This window comes from Leiobunum rupestre, chromosome 7 (genome assembly GCF_980474605.1).
Source record: "Leiobunum rupestre chromosome 7, qqLeiRupe1.1.hap1, whole genome shotgun sequence".
Classification (NCBI taxonomy): domain Eukaryota; kingdom Metazoa; phylum Arthropoda; class Arachnida; order Opiliones; family Sclerosomatidae; genus Leiobunum; species Leiobunum rupestre.
In genome coordinates, this window is record NC_143390.1 from 50,382,344 (window position 1) to 50,405,985 (window position 23,642).

The 23,642-nt window shown below is 37.6% G+C and overlaps 2 protein-coding genes across 2 annotated transcripts; both read right to left on the reverse strand.

Annotated features, from left to right (window-relative positions):
• Positions 1–5,719: 5,719 nt before the first annotated feature.
• On the reverse strand, positions 5,720–9,604 carry LOC149936666 (uncharacterized). Its single transcript, XM_090154804.1, has 2 exons — positions 9,504–9,604; positions 5,720–6,007 (listed from the first exon to the last, which is right to left on the reverse strand). The coding sequence occupies exons 1-2, from the start codon at positions 9,592–9,594 to the stop codon at positions 5,784–5,786; spliced, it is 315 nt and encodes a 104-aa protein (XP_090010930.1). The 5' UTR covers positions 9,595–9,604; the 3' UTR covers positions 5,720–5,783.
• Positions 9,605–15,403: 5,799 nt separating this feature from the next.
• LOC149936667 (uncharacterized) lies at positions 15,404–20,905 on the reverse strand. Its single transcript, XM_090153726.1, has one exon. It carries the CDS (start codon positions 20,903–20,905, stop codon positions 15,404–15,406), a length of 5,502 nt encoding a protein of 1,833 aa, XP_090009852.1.
• Positions 20,906–23,642: the final 2,737 nt, after the last annotated feature.

Consider the following 23,642-nt stretch of genomic DNA (forward strand, 5'->3'; position numbering starts at 1 on the left):
TAAATTCGATTTTTATGCTGTGGTTAAACGTTTTAATGAATTTTACAATAAATTGAAGAAAATAAATTCGTAGCTGGCGGTTAAAACGTTTCTTAAAATTTCAATGTTTTAATATGAATAATCTGAAATATAATTTTAAAACCGATACGAAAAAAAATATATGTAATTTTTCGTATTTTTTCTCTTACTTAATTTAAACTAAATATTTAGGAAATTGTTGATTATTAAAAGAAGAATCTGTAAAAAGAAGACTTTGCGCTCTAATGCCTTATTTTTGCAACTTTGAAAAAATATTTGAATTTTTTTAAACATTTGAATTTGTGGCAGTTGTGGAATACGACAGAAAACTGTTCTCGTTAAGAAGTTCAACATAAGGAGAAAATCGCTACAAAAACGTTACTCATTACAATTATCCGCGAATGAAAGTACGGTTAAAGTATTTGAATTTGATACCATTTATCCAATGATTTGATTAACAACCTGAAAAATACATTACAAGTCACCACCGCTCAGACGCTCGACTCGCCGCCATTTTAGAAAAAGGTAGCTATTTAGAGTATTTTGTAAAAATATTTAATAAACGAATTTGGATAAATTATCACGGTCAATTCACAAATAAAATTTTATTGTTAGCTTGGTTAGCCATTTGCTAAAAAGGGTGCCAACTATTTAGAAAATGGTGTCTGATAAATGGAGGTTGATTAAAATGTTATTATAATGGGTAGTTTCTTTGATTAAGAAAATCTCACAGAAAACATTTTACTTTTATTTTGGGTATTTACATGAAACAAAATATAATTTGAATTACAATATAATACTACTATTTTTATCACGACTCTTCATAATTTTCCTCATTTTCGTTGATGGAAATGAAAATGGAATTATCACAGCTGTTACCACGGCAGTGTGCACACATAACTGTGCATACAAGTCCAGCCCTCTTGCATTCACATTTTTTTAAATGATGCTTTGCAAGCACAACATACCAATTTTAGAAGATTTTCTGGGGCTGGTGAAAGTAGCATTACGATAGGCGTCAAACGGTCTTTTGTATTTCTTGTCGATCCCCAAAGAAGTCCTGTATGAATGCTATTTCTCGGCGGTGGAAGTCGGAGGTAGTATGACTAATACGAACGCTGACTTCACAACTAAACGTACCACTGAAAAATTATAACCGTAGTAACGATGGCAATCAAGAGTGTCCGAACTTTCACCCCCGTTAAGCCAAACCTAGAACGTTTCTCCAATTGCCGCAATGTCCTCGTGTGAGGCGTTAGGTGCATTAGATATTAAACCTAGATCTTTTAGTTTTTTCACTTACTCGAAGAATTTTTATTTCCGCTTTCTTGCCTTTTCCGCAAAAAGCCGAAGTGGGGTCACTGCCAGTAATTTCATGTAGAAATAAAATATTTTTGGTAAGTTCTGCCAATTCATTTTGGAGGAATTCAATTTTTAAAACTGTACTTACAAGGAGAGTACCCGAGGTGTTTATTGCCGATTTTGTTCAAAGTCGGGCGTAATGTAGACCTATATGAAATATGAAATTTCCCAAAAGGAGACGTTGCACTACCCATTCGATTTGCGATGGCAACCGAAAATGTTTTTGACCACTTACAACAATAAAATCTCCATTTAAAAAAGCATGGGATTTTCTCGGTTTCACAGGGTCCTAGCTACGAAAATTATGAAAAATTGTGAAAATCACGAAATGTGTAATTTGGACCACATTTAGGTAAATTTCATAAAGTTTGGGTAAATTGAAAAATTTTTAGGGTAAATTTGTAACAAATTTTGGGTAAAATAAGGAAAAAATCTTATTCTGGTTGTAAGTGGTCAAAAACATTTTCGGTTGCCATGGCAAATCGAATGGGAAGTGCAACGTCTCCTTTTGGGAAATTTCATATCTCATATAGGTCTACATTACAGCCGACTTTGATCTAAATCGGCAATAAACACCTCGGGTACTCTCCTTGTTAGTGTGAATTTCCCTCCTAGCGTTTGATAAGAAATGCAATTCCCATTGTGAGCTAGAGCTACCAAAAGAATCAAAACATCATTGTATTCGGCAATCACCATTACACTTAAGCTTCAGAGGTTTTCCCCCGAGCTCTACGGTTTCCCCTTCTCATAAAAAACTTGTAGAGGTAAACGGTAATAAGTAGTGTAGGGAGCTGTTAGCTCGCGTGGCATGAAGGGCTTGGCACCACCCTCCTACGCGTTTGAACCCGGCCACCTGTTTAAAGGCATTAAAGGTCGCTCGATAACTTGGGCCTAAGGTGGTGCCTCGGGTATTAGCCTAGCTGATTATTATTAATTGCAGTTGTTACGATTAATCTGTCGGCATCCGACTTTGCTAAGTGGCTCTTAATTCCAGATTTGGCTAACTTACAAGGTAAGATATTTATTAGTTGGCTTTTGTTGTAAGGATTAATTAAAAAAATCTTTTGAGCAGTTGACACATTTTTATATTTATTTTTACTTCTACTTTTGCTTAAACGGCTTTGAAACTTCTTCTAAGTTGTTCGATTGCCTATGTTGAGTTAAGGCTGTGGAACTCCTCAAACAACACATTTACTTCGGGAGCCGTAGTGGGATGTAACGTGTAGGATTCGTAAGGCTTTAAAACGTCCAAGTATGTAGCTGGTTTTCACCAAAGGACTTTGTGTTCACCATCTATGGCGTAGAAAGTATTATCATTGTATACATTGTCAACTTTATTTGCTATATATATTAGAACCTAATCTAGAGATGCTTTATACGGTGCCTACGTTATTATAAAGGCCTGTGCAAGCGGCGGTTTCCATATTTTTTTGGGAATTTTTAGTTCGCCGATTTTTTACGCCAGGGTCGCTCTTCCTTGTAGCTTTGATTTGAATTTTTGGAACTTCGCGGTCAGAATGGTGGAAGGGCCTGGTGTTTATCGTAGGCACCTATGTCAAATACGTTTATAACGTAGGCCACGCATCGGCGAGCGAGCGGTAGTTATGTTGGGTGTTCTTTTAAATGGAAAGTAATTCAGATTGAAGAGGTAAGATATTCATATTTTCAATATTTAATGTAAAGATATTTGTGTAAAACATTTAACGTTATTTCCATATAACAATACCTTGTAATGCAAGTTTATAAATATATAAATTCATAATAACATTGCCAAGGCCTATTTGCGTGTTAATTAAATTCCCATACCACCTTACTATTTTCATTTGCTAATTCGATATATTCATATATATTAGAAAATTATGAAACATCAGTATGGTTATATGTATTGTGCCATCTTGTAATGAGAGTAACCGAAAGCGAAAGGGGCGTAACAATGATGAAAATGAAGAGCAGCTATACAGTTTTCACGCTCTTCCAAAAGATAAAGAGTTAAAAAAGAAATGTGCAATTTTTAAACATGATATCACTAATATAAGTGACATTGAGGCTTTTGTGGAAGAGAAAAATGATGTAAGAGTATGCAGCAAGCATTTTAAAGCCAAAGACTTCAGCATTTCTTGTAATGGGAAAACTAACTATCCATGGTACTACTTTTTTAATCTACAAATGTGTCACTTTCTAATATATAAATTTCTATCGATCCTAGACAACTGCCATACAACGATAACCAACTGTAGCATTGCACAAGTGGGAGGCTACATAGTCAGAGTAGCGGAAGAAAGGTCAACTTGCAGCGTATGTCTAGAAAAATTATCTGTACCGCAATCTCAATCGCCAATACACTTTCTAATCGCTGAGCAAGATAATGAGGCTTTAAAATACCCAAGCAGATTTTTAATTTCTATGCTAAGTTTAGTACATGATTTTGTGAAATCATCATTAGATTTAATTCCTCGAAGTCAGGTACTTGCGACTTACATGAATGTAATTTTGCCATATTTCTCTAAACCTTTGGCTTGCGAATGTGGGGACACCGCTCTCCCGAAAGTTATGTTAGATAAATTTTTAAGACCAATGCTTTGCAATCATGCAATGGGTGCGTCGGATAGAAACGATATAAGGAAGAAAATTAATAGTAAGCCCCTTTCTAGAAAGGTGTTGAAAGTTTAGTTCCTAATTTAGAATGTAGAAACCACTATAGTAAGCTCAAAAACAAATATTGTTTATATTAACGCTATAGGCTGTGATTATAAAGTCATTATTTTTTAAATCTTGAAGTGTAAAATCAAAATAGAGAACGTTCCTATCACTACAATTTGTGATAATAAAAATGTGACGTTATCTTCCTATCACTAGCCTGTGAAAATAAAAGTGCAAAAATAATGTTCCTAACTTCCTATCACTAAGTCTGTGATAATAAATGTACAAAAATAATGTTCCTATCACTAAGTCTGTGATAATAAATGTACAAAATTATTGTTCCTACATGACCGTAAGCTTATGATAATAAAAATATTATTATTATATTAGTATTATTATTTCAAATAACGTTTTTAAATTTATAGATGTATTATATACTTAATTCTCGAAATAAAAAATTGTATCTTAGACTAAACAAATAGATCTTCCATAGTTAAAGATTTACCTTTAAGATACTCGCGCCTTTCTATTCAAATTTGGGCGCGAATCGGCCAATATTTGAAAAATTATATACAAGGAAGAGCGCCACCTATCGGGTTTTCGCGCGTAATTTAATAGTTGCTGTCACCCCCTCGCCAGTGCGCTTGCACAGGCCTTTATAATAACGTAGGCACCGCTTTATAAATAAAAATTCTTAATTAATAAATAATGTGATGAATAAAGCGTCGTCATCCATTTTTCTTTGTGATTTGGTTTTTAATGCTTAGTGCGTTATTTATGTTAAGCGTCAGGGTGATTGAGATTTTGTTAATAATATACCGGTTGGTTTAGAAAAATGCTCATTTTCTACCAAATCTATCTTGGGCTATTATAGTACGCTTATTAAGTTAATGTACAAAGCAATAAAAAATTTGCTCAAATTTAAATTTAATATGCAAAATAAACTTGATATTTTGGTGGAATAGACATACCTAATCCCGTGACATCTTCTATAGGTTAGCTCCGATAAAACCGTCACAACTATAGATAGTTGACTCGTTATAATAACTTAAATCTTACATCCAGGCGCCAAGAAACTCTCTTTCTTTCAAAGAGTTGAAACCCGGCGAGAGGGAATTTACCAATTCACTCAATTTAATTTTAATATCGAACTACGTTCAACGGGAAGACCAACAAATGTAACTAGGGTGCGGTACCATAGTTATAGGGCGAGGTCAACAGGTGTCACACACAGGTCCTAAGGTAACATTCCGAAATATAAAAAACATTCTGGTGTCCACATTGTATAAGTCAAGAACGGGCTTCTTTGTCAATGTGTCGTTCAGCAGACTCAGAAAAGTGAAGGTGCGATCTTGTCCAGTTGACCAGTTCCACACAAGGTCTTTTCGAAGAAGCATTTTCAAAATCTTACATTTTTTGACTTTACACTTTGTTCAAAGAATTGGAAAAGGTAAACTTAAAAAAAAGCTCAAGCTCAAAAGCTCATATTTTAAAAGCTTCGATTTGATGTTTCATAACTAATTATTAGTATTTATTTATTTGTTAATATTTATTTCATTCATATGTAATTCTACTATTATTTTACCATAGAAGTTATTTATATTTAACCCTGGACAATAATAAATTTAATTTTTCAATTTTTCAATGTTTATTTTTAATGAATATATGACTTTATAGCATAAAACTTAAGTCATTTATCTACATTTAAGAAGGTATACAGTTTCATCGATCTTAAAAATAGTTTTCTTTAATGATAATTTTCATCAGTAATAATAATTGCATTGAGAGTAACAAAACCCGCAGCCATCGTTGCACTCGTAATAATAAGTGTTTATATAATCGTCCACATAATTGCAGCTGTAACATATGTTGCAGGCGTCGACGCAAGGATTAGAAATGACAAATCTTCTTTTAATTTTTTTCGGGTCGATTTCAGTGGATACATCTTTTTCCCTTTCTTGGAGACTTAAACGTGGAGAGGCGACATCTGTTTCCAAGAAAGGCAATAAATAGTAACTAGAGAGTGAACTCATTAAAAAAAAATCCCAATTTTTTTTTCCTTTTTTTGATAGACACAAATCGGTGTCGGCCCAAGGCCTTAGACACCAGCACACAACAACTGATTAATCAGGGCGAGATATGTGTAACGGCCACGCCAACGGGGGGATACGTGGTGACATTCGTTATCTTTATTTGTATACCCCTGTACCGTAGTTTAATACATGCGTGGGGACAGGGGTGGGGACACCCGCAGCGGAAGTATTCCGCCCACCCTTTGGGGATTGGTGGTCGTCCTCACACGGCCATCCACAAACTCTGCCTCCCAGACGCCTGGGATTACCGAATTGCAGGTAGATCCTCCCTTTCCAAAACTGGTGATACCAGATTTGGTTAAATCAATTTTGGAATTTTTTGCCATATTTTGGGAAACTAGCGCAATACTACAGATAAAAAACCTCAAACTTCGGGAAAGAAGAATAATAGGTAGGCATACGCATTTAGTAACTCGGAAAATATATAAGTTATGTATAGTTTTTGGTACTCATCTTCGTTCAAGCGTGTATCTATATTTTAAAACACATAATGCAGCACGCACAACTTAAGAAAGTTTTATGGCATATATATTGGCAAGGGACCTTTTTAATTTGTTAATTTCAAAAAATCGGAAAAGATTTCGTAGTTTTCTAGATATTATTTTTTCACCGATATGCGTCAAACAAAATGTTTAAATGATAAAGTTCTATAGCGAATTCTCGAACCTACAAATATTTTTTTCTATCGAAAAAGGTCAATTTTCAATAAGATATTACGTCATCAACCAAAACCAGGTGGTTCTACCTAAAATAACTTTTTCAGAGCCATTTCTAATTTAAGGTATAGGCATACCACTTCCAAGTGTTTGTATTAGGAGATTGCGTTAGCCACAAATACATTACGATTTTACCTATTCACCTCATAGGGAAAGTGTAATCGAGATGGTGAATGAAATGTGGTGATGCAAAGTGATTATACAGAAATATTTTATTTTTAACCCGAAACAAATAGCAATTTTCGTGACGGTAACCATAAAAAATCGGTTTCTATTGAATCATCGCCCACGTATTGGTCCCACCCGCACGGGAGACTAGAACTCTATAAAACATTAACGAAGTATGCATTCCTCTTATAAATGTTTCGTGGGTGCCCATGATCCTTTCTCTGTTTACTATTAGGACCATGAATAAGATTAATTTTAAAGTTTGAAATTAACTTTAAACGCTATGCACCCGACGTATACTGATATTTTAATAATTGTTACATTAATTCAATGATTTTGGAACGTGTCTACTGAACGCGGATTTTAAACGGTATGCGTACAGCATCATTTTCGCAAATGTTTAACACCACCATTAATATGACAATAATAACCTATCACTGAGAAATATAGGAGCAACAAACACAACACCCCACACAAGGAGAACGCAACATTTTCTTGCGCATAGTTTTCATTGGTTAGACTCTTTAGCGCCTGCTGCCGTCGGAAGGGGAAAATTGGGAAATTGTCTACCTCCTTTCCGTCTAGGAACAACAAACACAAGGAGAAAGCAGCTAGCCTTTAAACACGCTAACGCAGGGTTGTGTACAAATTTCATTAGACGAACCTTTACACTGAAATTTTTACGGGCGGGGGGGAAGACAATTTCCGAATTTTCCCCTTCCGACGGCAGCAGGCGCTCTAGCGTCTCACCAATGAGAAATGTAAACAAGAAAATACACGACTTTGGACGGGTTGCGTTCTCCTTGTGTGTGTTGCTCCCAGCTTTCCGTAAAACGTTCGCGTAAAGGCCCGTCCAATGAAATTTGTACACAACACTTTCGTCTTACAAATTTTCTTTTATACCAATCCCTCTCATTGTATAAAACTTTGGCCCCTTTCTTTAATCACCGTTGTGGTTCCGAAAAAAATTGGAATATACCATAGGTGCTTAGCAATCCCACTATTCAAATAACCTTCTCTGACACTTTGTTTAGAACCATAAATTCTATTTCTTTTTCAATTTCTGATCGGTCTCTTTTAAGTAAACCTATTTCCAAATCTGATGTTTTTTTATTATTTCTCGCATTAAACTTACGTTTAAAAATGTAATAATTGCTACCAATAATTTCGACGTTAAATTTCTGGAAAAGTTTATTATTTTTTATCAGTGACTCCTTGTACATTGTGGAGAATTAAGTAATTTAAGAAATAATTATTAAAAATTTGGGGGATTCTATACACAGTTATCATTAAATATTTCCATACGGGATTTTTGACCTTTTAAAGGCCCATTTTTACGTGACGAGGGTGTGCGGAGAAGTAATCAAGAAAATCATGGGTAGGTTTTTGATATATTGAACAGATGACGTTAGTAAAATTTGAAGAGGTAACGGTAATAGTAAGAGTTGGGAGCTCTTCGCTAGCGTGGCATAGAGCGCTTGCCACCACCCTCCGACGCATTGTAACCCGACCACCTGTTTAAAGGCATTAAATGTCGTTCGATGACTTGGGCCTAAGGTGGTGACTTGGGTATTAGCCTAGCTGATTATTATTACACCCAGAAAATGAAGTTGACCATTCATTACAATTTCAAGAGTAAACTTAATGTCCGGGTCAATATCGTTAGAGTCGGGAAGAAAGTCCGAAAAATATCACCAAGTCCTTGAATAAATCACAAAAATGTCATCTACGTATCTTAACCAGGTATTTATGTATTCCTTATACAAATTAGCCAGGACTGTGGAAATTGAACTGCCCTTAGCCAGAACACTAACTTGTGAGTACAATTTGCCATTCAATTCTAAATAAGTATTACTTATACACAACCTACTTAGTTCATTAACAGATTCAACGCTTAGTTTTTTACGAGTTTTTATATTGGCATCCTACCGTAACTTGTCTTTAAGAACCTTTAAGAACCTTTAAGACACCTTTAATAGGCACCTTTGTAAATAGGCTTACAACATCTAGACCAGCCAGTCCACAATTCTTTTCAATTTTTAAACTTCTTATCTTATTAACAAATTATACAGAGTATTTTAAACTGCTTTTGGTATAACCCGTCAATGCGGCTACTACTGGGACAAGATGTTTCGCAAACAGTTTCGCAAGGTCGAAAGCTCTCTAAAAGTGGTGTTGGGATTTCTACACCCTCAGCCTTGTTATTAATAAAGATTCTAAATATAAGCCATTGGTTCTTTCTTGTATAAGTTTACTAATTATATTTAATCATGGCTGTAATTAAATTTATCATTTTTTCATATTCACTTTTGTTCAATAATTATATTAAAATTTAAATATTTTTATGCATAGCTCGACATAAATAATAATTTTCTAAATTTACTTAACAGGAATGCCAATGATTATACAATTAATAATTGCATAACAATATGGTTTTAAACAAGTGGTAACAACAACTTTCGTATAAAACGATAACATTAAAAGAAATAATTAAAAACATATTTACCCTTAACAGCTTTGGCATTTGATTTATGCAATACAAGTAATAAAGAAATCGTCACTACAAAACAAGTAATTACTACTCTGTTGTTATTCATAGTTTATTCAAAAATTACAATTAGATTAATTTGCAGTGTTACTGAACTACAATATTGCAACTAGGACCATGAAGTGTTCAATTTTCAAACACTTTTGTTCTTCTAGTCGTTACACTGTAACCTCGACAATAAGTCTATAATATTGTAAATGTACAACGCAATGTACGCAGATGTTGGAAAGTGTATTGTTACAAAACAGATATGGATTAGCGTCATACTCATGTAGCATAAAATACAGAAAAACGAGGACAACGTTAACTGAAGATATCGTCTAAAAGCAAAACACAATTCAAACTGGTGAAAAATTAAGGATAAAAATGATTTAAATATTCCATTCGAATTAATTAACGCTTTGTATCTTTATGCTTGTTAATACAGCTTTATACACAATGACAATCAGTGGTTGCGCCAGGATTTATTTTGAGGTTGGCGAACAGATCATAGGCCTCTATTTACAAAACGTGGAAAAGCTTTCGTGGACAAATATATAGAAGTTCGTCTTTGTAGTAGTAATATCGTTTCAATTGCAAAGGCGATATATTAAGTCTAAACCAAAGTAAATGTACTTCGGTAGAAAAACGTGTCATGCATCTAGCGTTGTCTAAAATGAAGCAAGCCAACTAAAGTGATAAATAAGCCGAAGTGGCACAAGGGTGTTGAATATTTTAAAGAGTATCACAAGGTCTTGAACCCAATTGTTTCATTCTCATTATAATTAAATTTGACTTATTAATTTATAATATTGTTTAAATAATGAAAACCTATATTTATTGTCAATATTTATTTATTATTAAGAAAAATACAAGTTACGAAGCTAGAATAGCTTGTATATAACCCACAAGTGGAAAAGCAAGAACAAAAATTAAACGGTAGAATGGAGAAACTCCCGAGTGCGGCTGCGGAAAGTCCAACGAGATTGAGCAGAAAGTACATCTGCGGGGAGGGAGTTCCAAGTTTGGATAGCACGGAAAGCAAGGTGCCATTGACGTTGTTTGGTCCGGGCCCGTGGTTTGAATATTTTTGCTGCATGACCCCTGGTCTTGCGAAGAGTGTCTAATTTGAAGAAAGCGGACAACTGGAGAGCAGACTGACCCGACCACATGCTCCAGATACACACCAGATCATTAATCGCGTGTCTGAGAAGCGGGGAGTCCAGCTTGAGGGCCTCATTCCGCGCAACCAGAGGAAGGCACTCGAGGCCCTTAGTGAGTTTAGTAAAAGGGTTGTGGGCTTTTGTAAGGTTGTCCCGGTCACCTTGAAGGGGCGGGCTCCACACTTCGGATCGAAAGTTGTAACCAATTTTTTATAATAAGATTTCTGGAAAACCATAAATGTTGCTAAATAATATCTGTATTTCAACCGTTCCTGATACCGAAGAAAACTATTAGTACGGTAAAATTAAATTAAAAATGGGGTGTTCTGGGAAATTATTTGGGACAAGCGTTTCTCAACGGAAATGTGTTCAGATGGATGTCTATAGAGTCATTTTGGCTATTTTTGGTTTTGTACGTTTTGAAGCTAAATGCGAAGAGATATCGCGTTAAGTCACTGGACAATAGTTGTAGCCCTTGCAATTATCTATCGAATGATATACTTGCATTGAGATATCCCCTAGCGCCATCAAGCGGGCATAGATGGGACGTTTATAAATTTCGATATTCCTATCACGATAAGAATTTTTTTCTTTGTAATTTAAAAAAAAACATACAAAATATTGTATTTAAAAAATGACTTCGGAAAGTGGCAATAGAGTCCAGACTTTCACCGTGAGGGGTTAAAACGCTCATAAATACAGAAATTTAACACTAAAAGTTCTTAAGGTGATAAAAATTTAACGCGCTGCTTTATGGAAAACCTTTTGACATGTAAAATAAAGGTCATAATTTTTAGATAATGAACCTTGGGAACGCAATTAGTGGAAGTGTCCAGGGGCGGTAGTTAACTAGTCGCTCTTCCGAAAGCCTTTGTAGTATATTAGATAGCTAATAAAGTATTGTTTTTAGTCACGTGTTTCCCCTTCAATAAAAGACTGATCTCGCCAAACAAAAATTTCTATAATTTCGAGACCTTTTTTAAAATGTAGTTCCTCTCAGTCTTTTCGAGTTGAAACTTGCGCGCTAAGGCTAAAAGTAAATGAGCTAGTGTTGAATGATATAAATCGGAATTGTACTTTTTTAAACTAATATAAACGGCTTATAACTTGTGTTAAATAAAGGATAATAAAATTTTAGTCCATACGAATTTTCGGTATGGAAGTGTGTTTGATTTGTGACGAGCCGTTAGAAAATAGAACTGTTACGAAGGTGAAGAAAAGAGGAATCGAGGGGCTTATAAAAGCCAGTAAGGAACGTTTGGATATTAAGCACGAACACTTTGAGAAACTCGACAGTATAACGTTCCATAAATATTGTCGATTGAACTATATTAGAAGATCTAGTATTAAAAAATACTTAGAAACGAAGGATGCAGTTGCTTCTAGTAGTTAAACATCATCAGAAACCAGAGTAAGCACACCCACTTTCAATTTTAAGAGCGATTGTATTTTTGTGGAGAAATATGTACGACATCGAACAAGAATAAAAAGAGAAATGTTCGCGATTTTCGTAAAGTATATAGAAACGCTCAAAATAAAGCACTCTATTGAAGAAAGATGTAAAGTTCGTGGTGACAAATGGGGAAACGATGTACTTCAACGAATAGGTTCAGAAATAGACCTCGTAGCTGCGGAAGCCAGGTACCATAAAAGTTTCCATACATCCTTCTCAAGAATTAAAAGCAAAGATAAACTTCGAAATGACAAACTAGAAGACGCTCTGAAAAAGTTCTGTAGAAATTTAATGTGTTCTAAGCGTTGCCAGTTTTCTATTTGGGAAATACATGCCGAATTAAAGACGTTTATGGAAGACGAAGAGGACTTTACATTTGAAAACAAAGCTTTTAGATCACTTTGGAGATAGCATAGTCATAACTGGGCTAAGACGTAGAGGAGGAAGCGGTATACTTTCAAGGGCTCACTCGAAAAGAGTGTCCATAATAAATGGCACGAAGAAAGAATGTTAGACGAAAAAGAAGAGAGGTTGAGGGTAGTAAAAACTGCGGCTAAAATATTAAGAGATGATATTAGACTATAATGGCATGTGACTTCGATTGTTACCCTTTGACTGAGAATATTCTAAGTGGAGGTGAACAAGATTTACCTGTAACATTAAAATCATTTATAAATAATTTGCTGGGGACTGATAAGATCGATTTATATGGAGAAATTAAAGCCCTTTCCTTAGCGAGTTCCATAATGCCATTGGTACAACCAAGGTCATTTATTTCACCAATATTTTGAGCACTAGCCCTACACTTACATCGAAAATACGGGTCTAAACATTTGTTGGACATTCTCTCTAAACTGGGATTGTGTTGTTCTTACAACGAATCCGTTAGATTCGAGTCGGCCGCGGTTTCGAATTCTGAGATTAATTATGAAAGTGAAGCATTTGCTCAATTCGTGTTTGACAACGCTGATTATAACATACGAACTCTAGATGGTCACAGCACCTTCCATTCCATGGGGGTATTGGTTGCGTGAGCCCAGAAAGTTCGGTAAAGATAGCTTCCAATATTCCAAGACCTAAAACCGACATTAAATCGAGTGATATCGGAGAATTTGGAAGTATTCCTGCGCTTCAATACACTACACCTCCCACTAATGTTTTATCTAAACTGAAGGTCCTAAGGTTCACCGCCAAAACTTACGAAATGTCGTTAACGCTAAAGAAAATAAACCACCTTAACACACTTTGGCTTGTTGGAGATTTCATAGAGAACAATTCGAATCCTTCGTGGAGTAGGTATATGGCAGAAGCAAATATATCGTCACAATACTATAAAAGTCAGTTATAGCTGTACCCTTCATAAATGTAGACCCAGGAAATTTGAGTAAAATTTTTACCGCTCTCATGTACGCCAAAAAGAGTGGTGAAAAACTTAATCATGATCATTGTCTCGTGACTTTCGACTAGCCACTGTTTCATAAAGCAGCGACAATTGTAGAATCCGCGAGTCTCGAAAGCCCTTTATCTAAGATTATAGTTGGTCTTGGAGGTTTTCACACATTAATGTCGTTCTTGGGTTCTATTGGATACGTAATGGCCTCGAGTGGAATTGAAGAGGCTCTACAAACCGTTTACGCCAAAAATACGGTTTCGCATTTATCGGGTGGGCACGCGTATTCCAAATCTTTGAGACGAAATTTCCTAATTCAAGAAGGAATTTTGCACTTAATTTTCAGAAAAGTGTTAGAAAACTATGACCTAGAGACATTGAAAATGATATACAATAATCCAGCAGAAGATCAAGTTCTTAACAATGAAACGCTAATCAAAATCGATAATGATTTTAGAAATGAAATGCTTAGAATTAAGAATGCCGGGAAAACTGGAAAACTATGGATTATGTACTGGGAAATGGTCGAAATTGTAAAGATCTTTATTTATGCAGAGATACCTGGAAATTGGGACCTTCATGTCTTCGCTACTAAACAGATACTACCATATTGCTTTGCTACTGGACATTTTCATTATGCAAAATCAACACTTTTATATTTACATCAGATTGAAAAGATAAAATCAACATTAACTGCAGAAGACTACGGGCACTTTTCAGCCAAAGGAATGTTTACGATTCGGCGTGCAGAAACATTTTGGAATGGAACGCGGACCGATATGGTCATTGAACAAAATATGATGCGACCAATGGAAATTATGGGAGGTTTAATCCATGGAAGAAGCTTTGGCGATGGGGCTGTAGCGAAATGGATCACAGCTATGCCACAGTGCACTTCTATAAGTAAAGCGATCGAAGAGTTCGCTGGATATATTTTTTCGTAACCAGTGAGCAGCACGTGGAACTTAGAGATTCCCGAAAAGTCCGAGATAAACAAGATCTTTCGAAAATCATTGTTTGGCTTGAAGATCACTCTCCATTTTCACCAACAATTGGTTCTGATCTTGTATCATTAGCCAACGGATTGGTAGCGGACGCCACTATCAATTGTGAAAAAGCTAAGGAAATAGGCGACTCCTTGAAGAATATGGTGGATAGGGGACTTGGCCTTTCTCTGGTTTTAATTGGGAGAGCTGTGTTTACTAACTAACACGGACTGAAACATGCTAGCTAGTTTGGAATTTGTCTTACTTTAAGAGAAATTACGACGTAGATAACATCAACAATAACAAATTTCATTTATTGGACTTGAAATGCTGCATTTGGCAGCGTGCTAAAACACTAAAAACTGTCGCCAGTTGGGCGCTTACAAATTCTACCTTTCTTGATAGAGGAAAAAAGTGATCTGCTCATTTGACCGTTTATTATCGGTCTTCTTCTCAGGAAACCTCGGTCCAGGGGGTCTTGCCCCTGGCCGCGCCTGCCAGAGCCGGGCTGTCGGGAACCGCGCGCGAGAGCGAGCGAGGGATTTTCCACCTACGTCACGCATTCCTCAACCCGGCTCTTGCAGGCTATACAATACATTCGAACAAATTTTCCACCACCTGCACTAAAAATAACCCAAGATATTTACAATAGCTATTTACAAATTGGATTTTCCGTCTTTCAACTCTAAAAAGGGACACATTTCAAAATACACACATACTCAAAATTATATAAACATAATTTTAAAGGACTAAATTAAACAAATCATTTTACACTAAATTTAACATTAATTATTAAACATCAGATTTAATTGAAAACTGGTCAGTTTTTACACTCCCCCCGGTGATACTGGAAGAGAATCACCCTAAATATACAGTTTTTCGATTAATCAATCGTTTAATTCCAAATTACACAAATGTTGAACAGCGCGTTTTACAACTTGTCCGTTGGTAGTTTTAACCATACAAGCGCGATTTTTTCCAGCGCGAGTTTCACGAGTGACTAGCACCTTTTCGACACGACCGAGTTTCCACATATGACGTGGCAGTTTGTCGTCACATATAATCACTACGTCACCGATTTTGAATTCAACGTCATTTTTTGCACTTTTCGCGTATTGGGCTGAGCGTAGCTCCATTATGTAATCACGTCGCCACCGAACCCACAGTTGTTTGAGAATAGTTTCTTGATATTGAAGGCGTCGTTTGTAGTCTCGACGTGAAGCAGGTACGTTTTCACCTTTGTGTGAAATCGGTGGTAGCGACATTAACCTACGACCCGCTATGAACTCAGCTGGTGTAATAGGGGAGGGCTCGTTCGCGTCATTATAACTATAAGATATTGGCCTACAGTTAATTATAGCCTCGGTGGATATCACAGCGGTTTCTAATTCGGTGTAAGTTAAACAAGCGTGGCCTAATACCTTTTTTAAGGAAGTTTTGGTGGAGCGTACGAGTCGCTCCCACCAGCCACCATACCAGGGGGCTCTTTCTACTATAAATTTCCACTTTATACCATGGGTACCAAAAAAGTCTTTCAATTGTTCTTCTTTTAGGTCTTTCCACGCTTTTTCTAAATCAGTTTTCGCTTTGCGAAATGTACCCGCGTTGTCTGTATATACTACAGTTGGTAAACCTCGTCTACCAATATAACGTCTTAGGGCTAACAAAAATTCTTCGGTGGTAAGGCGGGGGACAAGCTCTAAATGTACCGCCCTGGTCACCGCGCAGGTTATCAAACAAATGTAACTCTTTTTAGTTTGGTTATTATCTTTTATCAGTAATGGACCTGCCATGTCAATCCCTATAATGGAAAACGCTGGGGACACGTTATTTAATCGATCAGCTGGTAATGGAGCTGTGGGTCTATCGGCTGGTTTTACGACTAAGCGTTTACATTTAAAACAATCTTTAACTACGGACCTCGCTAATTGTCTGCCAGCGGGAATCCAAAAGCGTTCCCTTAGTTGCGTCATAGTGTCATTAATGCCACTATGTAGCACTTGAGAATGGCTTCGTATCACTAACAATTTTGAAAAATGCCAGCTTTTATCCATAATAATTGGGTGTTTTTCCCGGTATGTGAGCGAAGACTCTTCTAAACGCCCACCCACCGCTATTAACCCGTCTTCATTGAGTATGGGGTTTAATTGGGTAATTTTGGACTTTGGGGATACTTTTTTACCTTCTGTCAATGCCGTTAATTCTTGGGAATATTCTTGGGACTGAATATGCCTAATCCATAAAATCTCAGCTTCTCGGAGTTCCTCCGATGTAATAGGTCCTGTAATTTTAACTTTCCCTTTAAAATTTTGGGCAACCCTTTTTGAAAATGCAGTTACGCGTAAGATTTTATCTAACGAATTGTGTCGTTTTAGGTCTACGACGTGTTGTACTCCGGTTTTTGGAGCGACATTGACGGCTAAAGCTAATTTTCGCCTCTCGCCCGCCACTATATCTAAATTTGTTTTAGGGCACCCTTTTGGCCACCCTTCTATCGGACCCCTTAACCACGGGGGACCCTCGAACCATAGTTTATTTCCTACAAGATTTGCCGCTTTTAATCCCCTAGTTGGTAGGTCTGCGGGGTTTTCGACTCCCGGACAATGGGCCCATATTCCTTCTTCGCTTAATTTTTGTATTTCTCTCGTTCGATTTGAGATAAAAGGTTTCCAATCGTCTCCCTTATTCGTGACCCATGACAGCGCGATGGTGGAATCGGTCCAAAAATATATTCCGTCTAGATTTTCGGTAAAAGTTCCCTTTACGTAACTGGTAAGCCTAGCGCCAAGTAGGCAACCCATCAATTCTAGTCTCGGTAGTGTTAGACCTGATTTTTCTTTTAATGGGGCAACTCTGGATTTAGCGGTTATTAGCGAAGACCCGTACTGGTTTGTTTTGGTTTTATATTTTACATAAACTACCGCGGCGTACGCTGCCTGACTGCTGTCGCAGAAGCAGTGTAGCTCGCGCGAGACGATTTCGTCGTCGGCCTGGTGATAATAGTTTCTATTAACCCTAATCTCGTTTATGATATGAAGCTCGGAACACCAGTCTTCGAACTGACTTCCGATTTCGGGGGGTAATTCGCTGTCCCAGTCTAAATCTTTTACGCGCCACAAATTTTGAAAGAGTATTTTTGCACGGATTACGAAAGGTGACCAAATACCCAGAGGGTCAAATATTTGCGAAACAAAACTAAGGAGTTCTCTTTTGGTATCTTTTAATTCTGGTTTAATTTTGATTAAATTTGTCAGATTGAATGAGAAAGTGTCGCTACGGGGATCCCATTGTATGCCTAACACTTTGGTTTCCTTTTGTTCAATATTCTTTTCGAATAAATTTCCCCCCTCTAAATTGTCAGGGTGTTGGTTCCATAAGTCTATTAGCTTTTTGGAGTTGGACCCCCACTTTCTAAATCGCATGCCGGCCTTTAGCATACATTCTGCCGCGCCTACCGAGAGTTCGTAGGCCCCCTTCACTCCCCCCATTCCCGATAAGAAATCGTCTACATAAAGGTCTTGGGACAATTTTTCTTTGACAACTTCGTCAATTTCCGTTGTGTTTTGGACGTGGTATTTTATTGTTCCCGCTAACAGGAAAGGTGAGGTTGTGACCCCAAAAGGGACTCGGGTCATTCTAAGGGTTACGATTTCTTTAGGGTTGACCTGGCCATTTAAATCTCCAACCCATAAAAACCTGACTGAATCTTTGTCTGGTTTATCTAACGCTACCTGTAAAAAGGCTTTTTCAAGATCCGCGACAATAGCGATGGAATTATTTCGGAAACGGATAAGAAGTAGTAAGATGTCGGGGTTTAAACTGGGCCCGGGTGAGAGGCAGTCATTTAAGGAAGGCGCCCGGGCGGCGTGCGCGGAGGCGTCAAGTACGACGCGGAGTTTTGTCGTTGCGGAGCTCGCACGAACCACCCCCTGGTGAGGAACATAGTAGGTGCCTGGGGGAGAGGAATCTATTTCTGACAAAGGAACCTTTTCCACGATACCCTGTTCAATTTGTTCATCAATAACCTTTTTGTATTCTAAATAATACTGGGGATCATTTTCGAATTTTTTAGTTAACCCTTTTAATCTCTTCTCCGCTACGGAGTAATTATTCGGTAGGCACTCCTTACTGACTTTCCAGGGGAATTTTACAGTATACCTCCCCTCTTGGTAAGTTATGTCATTGAAAAAGGTTTCTAAGGTTGGGTCGTCGGAACTTTCTTTTATTTCCCTGTTGCTTATTCCTAAACTCTCTAAATCCCAAAATGTTTCCAGAGTGTCATTAACTTTCTTTTGGCCTAAAGTAATTAACATTGTTTTTACCGATTTGTGGTGTTTCACTTGGTTTTTAATCGGTCCCTGTAAAGTCCACCCTAATTTAGTTTGTTGGGCTACTAAGGACGGAGTAAACCTTTCAATTTTGTCTGTGGCGACATTCCAAAAATAATCTCCACCTATCAGTATGTCTAGATCAGCATTTACTTCGGGACCCCTATGGTCATCGGCTAATTGCATACCCTTGGTTTTCATAATCGTTTCGATCTCCCCAATTTCGACACTATTTTCGGTGCAACACAAAAACGGTACTTCAACCGCTATAATTTCTACAAACTCGTGGGGATTTTCTCTATTTTCTAATCTCAGTTTGACCTTTTTGCGTACTTGTTCAGAGGGACTTTTGCTCCCAAAACTATAAACTTCTAAATATTCTTCGCCCACAACGGGAAGCCCTAATTTTTTGGAGAGCTCCTCTTTGACAAAACTTACTTGGGACCCCCCGTCAAGCATACACCTGATAATTTTTCGGTTTTGTGGTTGGGAGGGATTTCTTAACAAGGCGGTCGCGGTTTGTAACAAAACAACGTTATCATGACATTTAACGCACGCTACGGTAGATACTACACTTGTCTCTTCGATTTTATTTACTGACTTAGGACTTTGATTGACAGGGTTGTTTTCGCAGATGGCGAAATTATGGCATTTTGGGCATTTCAAACAAGTTTTAAATTTAGATCTACAATCTCTTACTTCGTGACCTCTACGGAGACAATTGAAGCATCTACCTGAATTTTTAACAATTAACCTCTTTTGTTCAAGCGTGTGACCAGAGCAGTTTACAGTTTTGTGGGTATTTTTATCGCAAAATAAACAATAAACGTCATTTGGATTTCTGACATTTGTATTTAAAACCGCGGCTGAGGGGCTAGGTTTATGAGATTCGGACCTGAATTTACTTTTAAATTTATCTCTTTCTCGATCTTTATCGTGGCTATTTACTCTTCTATTTGAGGAGTAACTGAGAGAATCTGCCATCTCTCTACTTTCCACCTGTTCTCTAAGAAATTTTACAAAATCCTCCGCGTCCCAATCTCCGGGTTTTGTTTTGGCCGATTTTCTACGGACACAAAACTCGGTTCTAATATCTACAGGTAAACATTTTAACAGGTGGGGGCATAGATAAGAGGCTTTTTCTTTCATATCTACTTTTAATACTTTGAGGCTTCGTAAACTAATTTCGCAGGTGTCTAACATTCCGCATAACTCTTTTAAATTACTAGAATCGTTAATGGGCTGAATTTCTAGTAAACGCGATTGGTGTGAGTCCATAGCTAGGTCAGGTTTATCGAATCTATTTGTAAGAATTTCTACGGCTTCGTCGTACGAACCGTCCGTTTCTTCTAAACCGTCTACGGCTCTTAAAGCGTTACCTTCTAGGTAGGACGTTAAGTAAATAAACTTTTCTGCCTTACTCAGATCTGGATTTTTGTCCACCGTTGCTTTGAACCGTCCCCAAAAGCTGGTCCACTTGGAGTTTTTGTCGCCGTTGAATTTGGTGATGCTGATTTGCGGGAGTTTGATTTCCGCTTTGTGGCTACGCGTCGGCGGTTGGTAGGCGATGGTCGACGCGGCTGACGATCCTCCTTTTTTCCGGATGACCCTGTTGGTTTTGGACTTGCATAGGGTTATTTCCTCCCTAAAGACGATGGTCTGCTCCATCTCGGATTGCAGCTGGTCTTCGTCGTCGATGTGCTGTACGACTTTGTTTTCGGCATCGGCTAGCTCATCCTCGCTTTTGGTGAGAAGGGCTAGTTCGTCCTCGAAATCTTCGGCGTCGTGCGAGTCAGTGCTCGCTATCATGTTGGCGATGTGGCTGACTTTTTTCCTCACCGCATTCCGGATACCGTTCCTGGCTGCTTTGGCTAATTTGAGTTCTTTACTTTCGGCTTGCGTTCCTCCTGTTGGAGCGCCGTTGGAGGTTGCCATGTTGCTGTTGGCGTTTGCGTTTGCGTTGGCGTTGGCGTTGGCGTTGGCGTCGTCTCGCGGGAGGACTTGCTTCGTTGCGGACCTGGTTTGGACTTTTTCCGAAGGAATCTTGTCGTCGTTGGTCATGCTCTTAAAGTTGACGTCTTACGTGGTCTTGTGGTATTCCCGGGTTTCGGCACCATGAAGAATATGGTGGATAGGGGACTTGGCCTTTCTCTGGTTTTAATTGGGAGAGCTGTGTTTACTAACTAACACGGACTGAAACATGCTAGCTAGTTTGGAATTTGTCTTACTTTAAGAGAAATTACGACGTAGATAACATCAACAATAACAAATTTCATTTATTGGACTTGAAATGCTGCATTTGGCAGCGTGCTAAAACACTAAAAACTGTCGCCAGTTGGGCGCTTACAAATTCTACCTTTCTTGATAGAGGAAAAAAGTGATCTGCTCATTTGACCGTTTATTATCGGTCTTCTTCTCAGGAAACCTCGGTCCAGGGGGTCTTGCCCCTGGCCGCGCCTGCCAGAGCCGGGCTGTCGGGAACCGCGCGCGAGAGCGAACGAGGGATTTTCCACCTACGTCACGCATTCCTCAACCCGGCTCTTGCAGGCTATACAATACATTCGAACAAATTTTCCACCACCTGCACTAAAAATAACCCAAGATATTTACAATAGCTATTTACAAATTGGATTTTCCGTCTTTCAACTCTAAAAAGGGACACATTTCAAAATACACACATACTCAAAATTATATAAACATAATTTTAAAGGACTAAATTAAACAAATCATTTTACACTAAATTTAACATTAATTATTAAACATCAGATTTAATTGAAAACTGGTCAGAGTTTTTACACTCCTTGTTGAAATATTGTGAAGCAAAAACATTCGAAGCACTGACACATAAACGTAACGACCGGGTAAGAACACTAGCTTTAACCAATTGAAAAACGGTGAAGATTAAGGACAATATTGTAACGATAAATCCCGTTCAACTTTTCAACCGGATCGTTTGCATAAATACAACTCCTCAAGAATTAGAAGAATTAGCGTCATACCCACAATCAATATTTGAAGATGGTTGGCCAAGAAAAACCATTAAATCAACTCTCTTAAAAGAGTTTGATAAAATAGAGATGCCTATCAGCGTGGTACCTACGAACTTGGTTAACAACTTTGTTATTGATGGCGGTCATTTGTTGCATAATGTTGTAGGACAACGCCCATCGACATATTCAAATATTTATCAGCAATACATTAAATACTTAAATAACCACTTCGGTAATAATACCACGATAGTTTTCGATAGATACGAGTTGTGTCATTTAAAGGGCAACGCAAGTGAGCATCCAGGGAGGTAAATTATCTTATTGATAAAAAGAACGACTGCGCATGCGCTATCTGCCATAGCCTTTCCCTCTGTAAAAAAAGCAGAACCATATTTTGTATAAATGCGCCTCTCGCGGTTTTTACGCAAAATCCATGCATTCTTTAGTCCCGAAAATGGCCGAGGAAAGTGAAGTCTCCGTGCTTACCGACAAATCGGATCCTAAACTTCTACAAAATAAATGTAATAAAAAAAGATAAATATTCTGTCGGGGTATTATGATAGGGAAATTGTTAAGGAAGACGGGATATAGGAGTGTGTGTGGTGTTGAATTTTCTTAATCCAATGTGAGGCTAGCGGCAGAGATTTACCGCATCCAAGGCCTAATGTTTCAACTTCCTTTATTAAAAATATTCAATTCACAAATAATTTTATTCCAAAACATTGTTAAATCGAAAAAATCAAAGTCCAACTCTCGGAAACTAACCCAGTTCTTTTCTCCATAATAAATAAATTAAGCTAGGCCTAAATTCCTGGATTCGTTGATTGCGAGCTAACTCAGCGAAGAAAATCGAAAAATTCGCGAATGAGAGCGAAATTGCGCCACGTGGCTACACCAAGGAGAATAATGCTTTCACGCTGTATAAAATCATCCTTGGAAAACCTACTTATGGCTTGTTGAAGAAAACATAGTTCCCCCCTGCATGACCACTTGCGTTGCCCTTTAAGCACTAAAGCTACTGATCAAAGGAGAAGAGCCAAAACTTCACCTACTGTTTTGATTAAACCGAGTTTAACTTGTTCCATGCCCCAAACCGACTTTTTATCCAATATAGAAAATAAAAGACGTTTAATACAAGGAACTTTCAAAGCATCTGGTGGAATATGGCTTTAAGGTGGTAAACGCAGCAAGCGACGCTGACACTGAAATTGTCTCCACTGCCTTAAATATTGGGCCCAGATAATCACGTTTTTGTTGTGGCTGATGATACTGACATAATGGTCATAAATCATTTTAAGGTTGTACGGGGCGCCAAAACGTACGAAATCCTTCAAACAACAGCGTTACTTCATATACAACCGTTTTGTTTCAAAGCAACAGCTCAAGAACGCATTTGATCTAGCTACGCTACCGCCAACCTCTGAAGCAGCGAAACACCATATAAATCGTGTTTATTACCAAGCACAAGAATGGATTGGAAATTAACCCAATCCAGAGAATTATGGTTGGAAAAAAGTTAGTCAGATTTTAGAAGCAATTCGTTGTGATACACCGCCAGCCCCGCAAAGAATTCTAAATTTGATATTTTGTGGATGTAAATCCAGAAATTGCGTAAAAGCGTGTTCCTGTAGAAAATACGGAATGAACTGCTCGGCTATATGTGGGGAATGTAAAAGAATCTTTTGTCAAAACGCTTTTAAGGAAGATATTACTCCCTTAAATAGTGCCTTAGAATTGGATGACCCCTAAGCCACCCATGTACCATTTTTTTTAATATACATTTGTAACTCAAATATTAAAAACTTAAC

Coding starts and splice junctions, on each gene's coding strand:
- LOC149936666 (XM_090154804.1), bottom strand. CDS start 9,594: ATGAATAACAACAGAGTAGTAATTACTTGTTTTGTAGTGACGATTTCT. Junction 6,008..9,503: donor AAATGCCAAAGCTGTTAAGG/GTAAATATGTTT, acceptor TCTTGGAAACAG/ATGTCGCCTCTCCACGTTTA.
- LOC149936667 (XM_090153726.1), bottom strand. CDS start 20,905: ATGACCAACGACGACAAGATTCCTTCGGAAAAAGTCCAAACCAGGTCC.